The sequence below is a fragment of the Onychomys torridus genome, chromosome 2, assembly GCF_903995425.1.
Source record: "Onychomys torridus chromosome 2, mOncTor1.1, whole genome shotgun sequence".
Classification (NCBI taxonomy): Eukaryota; Metazoa; Chordata; class Mammalia; order Rodentia; family Cricetidae; genus Onychomys; species Onychomys torridus.
Genome location: NC_050444.1, coordinates 124,661,118 through 124,670,899, shown reverse-complemented (window position 1 = coordinate 124,670,899; position 9,782 = coordinate 124,661,118). Strand labels below are relative to the sequence as shown.

Genomic DNA, 9,782 nt, shown 5'->3' with positions numbered 1-9,782 from the left:
TGGTTAGGAATCACCCGAGGAAAGACAGTTATGGTGGACCCAGGAGAGGAGTATGGAGAGGGGGAGGGAGGGTCCTGAGGCTGAGGCCCTTCCCAGAGTCTTTGCACTCATTGGAGGAAGGTAGAATTCACAGGTGAGGGTCTGTGCCCTCCTGGCCCTTGAGTGACCTTGGGGAGGCCTGTCTCCCTGGGTCTCAGAATCCTCATGGGCCTGGTATTCTACCCCTCCGGACCCCAGAGTTATACCCCCTACCCCACCTCTAAACCCAATCCCGGCTATAACAGAACGTGTGGCCAGCACCCTTCTCTGTCCCTTAGGCTTCTTGAGCCAGGCCCTTCTTTAAGGCAAAATGTTAACTAACCAACGGCAGGCTTCGGCTGAGATTCCATCCTTTCCTAGGGTCTGATTTCAGGGCCAAAGCCCAGACCAGGCTGATCAAGGTAAGGAGGTCTGTCCATAACAGCTCTGGAAAAGGCCCAGCTACAGTCAGGCCTATTGAGGTGGCCTGGGGTGGGTTTGTTTATACTCTGTCTCCCACATGTGTTAGCTTAGACAGGCCTGTCCTCACCGTGGCCACCAGGACTAGCTGATCTGTGCTCTGTCAGCTTGCATTAGCTAAACAAAGAAGTGCTGCCCAAGAGTGTGCTCTTGACTAGAGAGTGCGGGTCATGCCTTATAATGCAGCATTTGGGAAGGCGGGGGTGGGCTGCAGGAGGATCGCTACTAACAGTCTGCATAGTGGGTGGCTGTCCTGCCAGGTGGTAGTGGCCCACATCTTTAATCCCAGCACTTGGGAGGCAGAGCCAGGCGAATCTCTGTGAGTTTGAGGTCACCTGGGCTACAGAGCGAGATCCAGGACAGGCACCAAAGCTGTCTTTCTTTGAGAAACCCTGTCTCAAAAAACCATAAAACAAACAAACAAACAAACAAACCTGTCCCGAATTACAAAACAAAATGCCACCAGCAGTCTTGTTACATCCACAAGTCTTGAAAAAACAAAGACTTTTATTAGTCACATTGCAAACACAGAAAGGATTAGAAACTCTTATTCCACTTTACCACACAAGCCTTTGTGGAGTTTGGACCCCAAGGTACTGCTAGTCACATGGCCAGAGACTCTCAGGCTAGGCCTCCCTCCTTGTGGCCCATCTTGCCCACCTGTTCTATAGGAGGCTGGCAGGGCTGTACCCACAGGGCCTTCCAGCCTTAGTGGACATGAGTCTCCATATTAGATGAGAGATCTGGAGGACAGAAATGGACCAGGCTGTGGTACATGGAAGGCCTCAGGTCTTGGTCCGGGGATGGGCCAGCCCTTACTGGGACTGTTGTGCTAAACCCACAGTGGAATGGAACAGGGGTTGACCTGACCTGGACACAGCTGGGGCAGAAACAGGGACGCGGTTGTTATATCTCCATGAGTTGGAAGCAGCGGTGGCTGTGGGGACCCTGGAGAGGGCAGAGCCTCTTTGGCTGGTCCTCGCAGGCCGCCTTGTCCGCCAGAAAGGAGTGGCCAAGGCTCCAAAGACATAAATAACATGCTGGCCCTGGTGTTGTTTCCAATGAGCGGTTTTCTCTCTCAGGCCCCAAAACTGTTCCCCTATAGAGGCAAAGACCCCTCCCTGCCAGGTGCTTCTGTGGGCTCATGTGGTATGCACTGTCACAGCTAGGTCTTGGGCCACACGAGCCCATAGTTGCTGGCTGGGGCTCCTGCACACTGTTGCCTCTTTGCTGAGACACTATTTCTCATCAATGGCTGACTAGCCTGTCAGGGTGGAACTTGACCTGGGCTTTGCCAGCTCCTCAGGTGTATTCTGAGTTCGGCTCCTGCCCTTAGCCCCCAAACCCCAGGGTCTGGTCTGGCTCTGCAGCCCTGCGGGCTCACACATTGGTTTCCAGCTCACTAATCTCGATGGTGCAGTGGTCTAGGCTGGCGGTGGCCGGCTCCTCATCCTGCTCTACCTGGACTGGGATGTGGTGGGGACACGTGGGGCCAAGGGTTAGTTCTGAGGCCTCAGCCACACTCTTCACACAGCCATTCTGTTGGGCGGCCACGATCTCCTGCAGAGTCACTGGCTTGGCCTCACAGGGTAGCAGTTTCTGGGGAGGAAGTGGGCCTTGTTAGCACCAGGAGACTGAGGGTAGGTAATGCTGAGCAGTCTCGGGGGTTGGGAGCCACTGAAAGGGGTTTTCCTGTAAACACAGTTGGGTAGCCTTGGTGGGGCACAGGCCTCTCTGGGTACCAGTTTGCAAGCTGCCCTGCCTCCTATTTTGGTGATGAGGGACTCGCCCCACAGGGTCCAGTTGGGGAACAGTAGCTCCTCTACCTGAACCTCACCTTCCTTCCAGTGAAGTGAGTACAGCCACCTACACACCCCCGCAACCTCGGATTCCAGATAGTCCCCAGATGCCTCACAACTCCTGCAGGAGGGACTGGGCTTGTCCGAGGGAAGATGAGCTGTTTTTCCTACAACTTCACTGGCTAGATCTGGGCACTCTGTCAGGTCCTCCATGAAATCTGTAACCCCAGCTGGCTCCATCTCCTAAAGGCTTTCTGGTGGGGGGGAGAACACTGCTCTCACCTCAGTGCCCATGTCCTGAGCAAAATCCTTCCGGCAGATGTGGGCCATGATCCCCGCTGCCAGTGCGTCACCCAGCACATTAATCATGGTACGGAAGCGGTCCCTGGCAAGCCAAGGTGGGCAGTGAGCCGCAACTACCCCAACAGGGAACTGGTAGAGAAAGTGTGAGGCCACTGCGCAGAAACACAGGCAGTGACTGCAGGCAGGGGCGCACCCCACCCACCCTCAGGGGTGCCTAAGCAGCTGGGGAGACCCCTTCATGAACACATGTGTTTAGAGGGGCCAGACTAGGGGTCACGATCTAGTACTTCTTTAGAGAATTCAAGGGGACTCTGTCTTGACTTTTGAACTCTCGAGACCCCAAGTCACACAACTGAGCTGGTGTGGATTATTGGGGCACCCCACTGCGCCATACATGGCAATTCCCCCAGCCCCCTGCCTGGTGCCCTCAGCAAGGGGTGGGGCTGGGTAAGGACTGGAAGGGAGCACTTACAGAGCCCAGTCTACAGCAATGATGAGGTTGATGTCGTCGGTGGGCAGTCCCACAGAGGTGAGCACAATGACCATGGTGACGAGTCCCGCCTGTGGGATGCCAGCCGCCCCAATGCTGGCTGCAGTGGCTGTGATGCTGCAGAGGGAAAAGATGTGGTGAGGATACCGGCCACAGCCCTGGCTCCGAGGGGGACCAGGATGCTAGGGCCTCAGGGCCAGCCAAGGGGGTGGGGCCCGTCATCAATATCACATCAGGGGGTTCATAGAGAAGCATGTGCCTTCTCATAGTCCTTTGGCCCATGGGTCCCCATCCACATCCTTGAGGGAATTGGAATAAGCTAGGAAACTCTGCTGTAGGACAAAGACACGCAGATTCTGGTGGTCTGCCAGCCTCACTCACTCTGGGCCTGGGTCAGAACTGTGTGCTAGGACTGGCCTACATGAGGCCACCTCATGCCCTGCTGTATTGCAGCAGCCTGCGCTAGGCTTAACGCTAGCCTTTCTGGTCCTCAGGCCTGGGCCCTTGCCTCTCTGCTCACCCTGATCCCAGAGATCAGGCTTAGCCTGGCACTAGCCCTGCCTGTGGCTGTCTGGTACCCATGCCCTGGCTGACCCAAGGGCCCTCTGGAGTGTGGGATTAGTACATACCTGATAGTGATGATCTGGCCAAAGTCCAGCTCGTAGTTGTTGACCTGGGCGATAAAGATGGCAGCCACGGCCTCATAGAGTGCGGTGCCATCCATATTGATGGTGGCGCCCACAGGCAGCACAAAGCGAGCGATGCGCCGGTCAATGTGGTTATTCTCCAGGAGGCACTTGAAGGTGATGGGCAGTGTGGCTGAGCTATGGGCAGAGGGGCAGGTGTCTGCCCACCACCCTCCTCCAGGATGGTCTGGGCCTCTGATGTAAGTCACTACGGGAGGGCCAGCTCACTGGTGCCCTGACAGAAATGTGTGGCACACATGTGGGTCAGCTTAGGCTGGTAGGAGTGACCTCAGGAAGAGCACCACTCTGTATTAGGCCCTGGGTTGTCCTTTCCTCCATCTTCCCTGGGGAGGAAGGCCAAGAGTGTCTATAGCAGTGACCCACAGAGGCAATGGCAGAGTGGCTGGGCCTTGAGTCTGGCCTCCCATGGGGCCTCAGCAAGCCATGTAATCTGGGCACCTTGGTCTCTGTTGTACACAATGCCCGGGTCCCAGGGTGATTGCAAGATGAAGCTGTGTGGTGCTTAAAGGAGCGCCTCATGTTAAATCTCTGAGGAGGAGCTTCTGCTGCAGGGGTGGGGTACCTCTGCCAGGGGTGAAACATAGCATTGGCTGGGAGTCTGGGGCCCAGGCAGGAAAGGTGAAGGCTGTGAGAAGCACTATGCCTTTGGCCCAGAAAGACAGGCTTTGGTCCTCACAATTCCTTCCACGTGGGGCTTGCACACTTGATCTCTGGGGAATGTTACACCTCATAGGGCTACATGATCGTGCATGCCTGCTGCATGCACTTCCTCCCTCCTCTAACTATCCCAGGTCCTCTGTACTCAGCTGTGTTAAGTGGTCCCCAAGACCGGGCCTGGGGTCCCTGGTTCTTCGGCTTTATCCCCGTCGGTGGGTTATCCCAGCCCCAGAAGCAATCCTGTGCAGGTACAAATTATTCCAGTCCAGGTATGGGGACACTCAGGCCCAAGAAGGTTAGGTGAGAGCCCACTGTCACACTGGCAGGCTTAACAGAAGCATGACTCCAGCCTTGGCTGTCCAGAAATGCTGCCAAGGTTGAAGAAACGGGTTCTCCAGCCTGGACATCCCACATGGAGTAGACGACAGAGCCCCTGTGGTGTCAAGGGGCTCCCAGACAGGAGCACATGGGCTGTGAAGTAAGGACGGGCCCTCCATGAAGACTGAGAAAGCTTTGGGACCATGGGCAAAGGCAGGTCTCAAGAATGACTAAAGCAGGCAGAGCCTTGAACATTAAGTCCCCATATGGTGATATTACCACGGCAGTATTGCTACCCCCGGGACCTAAGGAGCCACGTTAGCACTTCCTGTGGTTCTGTGGTGTAGATGAATGGTAGCTGGATAGATGGACAGAGTTCTGCTCAGCCTACCCCAGCCCACTCAGGTCTCCATCCCGAGCTACCTGGAGGAGGTGGCCAACGCGATGAGCAGAGCTTGGAGGACTCCACGGATGAAGACAATGGGGTTCTTCCTGGTGATGAGGAAGTAGAGCAGGGGCAGGATGAGGAGGCCGTGGACCACCAACCCGCACACCACGGTCACAGCATAGAAGCCCAGCTTTTTCCCCACTGCCTTGGGGTCATCCATCTCCAGGATCTTCCCGGCGATCAGGAAGACAATGCCAAAGGGGAAATACCTGGGGTGGCAGAGTGGCCTCAGGTTCACTTCCAGGTCCCACACCACCTGGCACCTTGTCACCATGTGATCTCATCTCAAGCCCCTCATGGCTCCTAAAGACTGTAACTGAGGTGCCAGCTGAGAGCTTGGCCTGTGCTGTCACTGGTTCCCCTCAGGTGCCCCAACCCTACACAGCCTGGTTCCTCTTTGTTAGCTCCGTCCATGCCTCTGGGGACTTCAAGAAGCTGCCTTTTAGCTCAGCAATGCCACATCTCCTAGGTGACCATGGGCAGTCCTCTGCATGCCCTTCTGACTAGAAGGCTCCTAAGGTCTGAACTCTTAACCAGAATGGTTACTGGTTCTCACTTCCACTGTGTGCTTTCTCCAAAAGCTGGTCTAAGAAGGCTCCACAACATGGGGAAACTGAGGCCAGGAGAGCAGAAGACTAGGCTTGGTTGTGCTGGGAACCCTGCACATCCAGCTAGCTCTTTTGGCACCAGGTCCAGGCTGAGCCTCCTTGAAGTTTCTGAGCTCCTAAGAGAGCACTGAGAATGGGCCAGTGATGTGTCCAGCACAGGAAGAGGGAGGGGGAAAGAGGACCCTCCCTGCAGGGAACTTACCACCCTGCCACGGCCACGATCTTCATGACGGACTCATTAAGGCATTGGCAGAAGCTGACCAGGGGAGTCCCGCTGTCACCCATGCGGCCTAGCATGATGCCTGCAGGGTCACACAGAGAGTCACAGGTGTGCCAGACCATCGTGCAGGTAGCAAAGCAAGGGCAGATGGGCACACAATGCAGAGTTCAGCCTTTGCTGACACCCCCGCAGCCTCTAGAATCAGTTCGTTCTCCACGCAGCAGTAGACATTCATCCCCTTGTGATAAAATGCTCCTGAACACGTTCTGACGTCCAGTCTGCTTTGACAGTAACCATTTCCCCAGCTTCAGCTGCACTTACCTGACTCCACTGCACCACCCTGCTCTGCCCTTCCTCCCTGGACCCTGGGCCTAGGTAGCAGGTTCTCTGGTGCCTCAGAGTGCTCCCCCAGTTTTCAATGTCTGGACATCTGGCTGTCAGTTCTCTTGGCAAGAACACATGGGGGGACTGTTCCTTGGGGTCAGCTCTGTGACAGTACACCATGCTGCTATTCTGGGAAGCTCCACACTCTGAGACTGTCCTCCAAAAGCTCTGCGTGCTACACAGCAGCTCGGTGACTTGCCCAGCAAGGGAAAGGGTGGACACTGAACCTTGGCATGTGGGACTCCAGAGAAGGGTTCTGTCACCATAGTCCACACACAAGTCACCTTGTGGTGATGGAGTGAAGAAGAGCCTGCCTGTGTAGGCAGGAGAAGCCAGGATTTGAGGTGACCCTGGGCCAGGCCTACTCAGATGGCCTGTGGCATCCTGGCAAATGAGGCAGCTTGAGCTTTCCAGCTCTGTCTGCCTTCTGGCTGTTTCTGCCCCTCCTCACCTTCATTTGGATATCTCCAGGATGAGACTGAACTAATTCAGATCTCGTGTACATGGGACATAGGTGTGACCATGAGGCACCCAGAGGCAAGGTGACCTGAGTACCAGCCACGTCCCCATACCAGGAGAGAGCAGGAAAGGACACAGGGATGAAGGACCAGAGAGACTTGATTGTGCATAATCATATGCATAATCATTGTGCATAATGATATGGATATATAAAGGTGAGGGCACACTAAGTGTGTTCACAGGAGTGGGCACACTAAGTAAGCTGTACAGTTTAGGGGCCTCTTTAAGATCAGGAATGTGGGCTGAGTACACTTACACTTATAATCCCATTTGGCAGATGGAAGCAGGAGGGTCAGGAATTCAAGGCCATCCTCAGCTACAAAGGAGTTTGAGGCCTGCCCAGGCTGCATGAGGCATGGCCTCAAAACAAAACAACAAAGAAAAACAACCTAAACTATAGTCATTGTATACCTGTATGAAATTCCCAAAAGAAAAAACACAAGCAAACCTAAGAATATAAAACTATCTCCACCACACACACACCATCATAAGGTGCATGCCTTCAAAGGTTCACATACAAATAAGGACCCCAAGTCATGCCCTTAGGGGCTTAAGTAGATAAATCATTGTGGTTAGGGGGACTTTGGAGACCCAGAAAATACTTGCAAAGGGAAAGATATGGTCAGGGATGTTACTATGAGCCCCAAGAAACGTCACAAACAGCTCTGGAGACAGAGGTAGCTACAGAAAAGCCCCAATGTGGGTGAAAGTCTTCACAGACAGTGCCAACTCTTCATCAGCTATCCGCTCATGACTTCAGTAAAAAAGTACAAAGACAGGCTGCTGGGGGGGGGGCTGAGGGCTGGAGAGAGATGGGGGGCAGATCCTTGTGTGGGCAGAGCAGCCCTAGGACAGGAATTCTCAGCACGAAGAAGGGCTTGGAGCCACTGAGGTAGAACAGAAAAGAACACCTGGAAGAGTGGAAGGGGCGTCTCTGGGGACAGTGACAGCACGTACCCATGGTGGCCGAGAAGATGACAATGCCTAGCACGTTCATGCCATCGCTGGTGCCAGGCTCGGACTTGTAGACAATCTCAGGTGGGGGGGTCAGGTCCAGGGCAAAGTTCTGCACACGTGAGCCGTTATCTTCCTGGACCCCATAGATGAGGATCCGCTGAGGAGGGGCCTCCTCTGAAGCCCCCTTGGGAGACTTGATAACTGGAGTGGTCTTGGTGCGGTACTGTTGGGGAGCATGCCAACCAGGAGGGAATCAGTACCATGTTATTACAGGAAACATCTCGAAGGCACATTTGGATGCGCTTGTGTTATGTGGATGTCAATGGACTGTCGAGGGAGAGCCTGGTGAGCTGGGATGAACTCACCACAAAGAGAAGTCCTTCATCCAACTACACACTGCCCACAGCTCTCTCCAGCTGTCACCTGACTTGCTCCATCAATCTACCTCCTCTGCCAGAAGCTTCGTCCCCCATCTCACCCCTTCAACCAGGCCACTACCCATGCATCTGACAACCTGAGGCCCTGCTGTCCATTGGAAAAATCCAGAACCTTCTCAGAGAAAGCACCTAGGCCCGGGGCCTCGTTGATGAGAAGGCCAGAAACCCAAGGTCCTCCTCTGCCCACCAAGCCTTTCTAGGGCTCACTCCCTCATCCCTCAGATTCCAGGAGCCCAAACAAGGGGGCAGCTGTCCTTCAAAGAGCATAGCATCAAGACTCTAGGCTTCTTGGGGGAAGAGAGGAATCAGTTCAGAAAATAATGTACGGACCAACAGTGCCTGGCTTTGTGTCCCTCACCTATAAAAGGGGACCACCATTGCGTCTCCCTCACCAGATGAAATGGGGTGCTTCCCACAGCTCCTGGCCTGTGGAAAGCCCCATGTGCGGCTTACTGCTACCAACATCAGCCCGTACAGAACTGAACCAGACACACTTCTGCTCAGGGCCTTGGGGAAGAGAGGCACTAACAAGGAGGGAGGGTTTTGACTTGGGTCTCGAAAGATGAGTAGTTTGTCAGAAGGCAAAGGCTCTACAGTAGAGTACACACACTCTGCAACCTCCAGTAACTCCCCACCACCAGGGCAGAAGGCACACTGCCGCCTAGCTTCCAGGGCCCTGGACCATGGTGGCTGTGTTCCTGGATGAAGATCAAGATGTTGGCGACTTGCTTCGCCCTCACAGCTGCTCCTTGTGGGGTCCCTTACCAGGCCCTTAGCCACCTGCTTTGTGTCCCCAGCCCAACACTCAGCCTTGCCCAGGCAAAGGATTTAGGAAAACACTAGCTGGGTTGCAACCGGCAACCGGCAGACGGGAGAAGGGTAGAGGTCTGGAAGGGAGTGGGAGTGTGGGCAAAATGCTTAGGACATCCTGCGTGGGAGGACAGACAGACAGTACACAAGGGGGCTACCTGGGAGGACAGACAGACAGACAGTACACAAGGGGCTACCTGAGAGGACAGATAGACAGACAGTACACAAGGGGCTACCTGGGAGGACAGACAGACAGACAGTACACAAGGGGCTACCTGAGAGGACAGACAGATAGACAGACAGTACACAAGGGGCTACCTGGGAGGACAGACAGACAGTACACAAAGGGCTACCTGAGAGGACAGACAGACAGACAGTACACAAGGGGCTACCTGGGAGGACAGACAGACAGTACACAAAGGGCTACCTGAGAGGACAGACAGACAGACAGTACACAGGGGCTACCTGGGAGGACAGACAGATAGACAGTACACAAGGGGCTACCTGGGAGGACAGACAGACAGACAGACAGTACACAAGGGGCTACCTGGGAAGACAGACAGACACAGTACACAACGGGCTACCTGGGAGGATGCTCATGACGTGGTGAGCGTGGGGCAGGGAGCA

General features: G+C 54.8%; 1 protein-coding gene across 1 annotated transcript in view; it reads right to left on the bottom strand.

The window, feature by feature from the left end:
* Positions 1-1,022: 1,022 nt before the first annotated feature.
* The window catches only part of Slc1a7 (solute carrier family 1 member 7), a 44,936-nt gene continuing 36,176 nt past the window's right edge, over positions 1,023-9,782 (bottom strand). The window contains exons 5-11 of the mRNA XM_036179101.1: positions 7,909-8,131; positions 6,031-6,130; positions 5,196-5,429; positions 3,720-3,914; positions 3,073-3,207; positions 2,580-2,682; positions 1,023-2,097 (exon numbers count right to left, since the gene is read on the bottom strand). Coding sequence (XP_036034994.1) covers positions 1,879-2,097; positions 2,580-2,682; positions 3,073-3,207; positions 3,720-3,914; positions 5,196-5,429; positions 6,031-6,130; positions 7,909-8,131 — 1,209 coding nt within the window. The 3' untranslated portion in view covers positions 1,023-1,878. The remainder of the gene's footprint in view (positions 2,098-2,579; positions 2,683-3,072; positions 3,208-3,719; positions 3,915-5,195; positions 5,430-6,030; positions 6,131-7,908; positions 8,132-9,782) is intronic.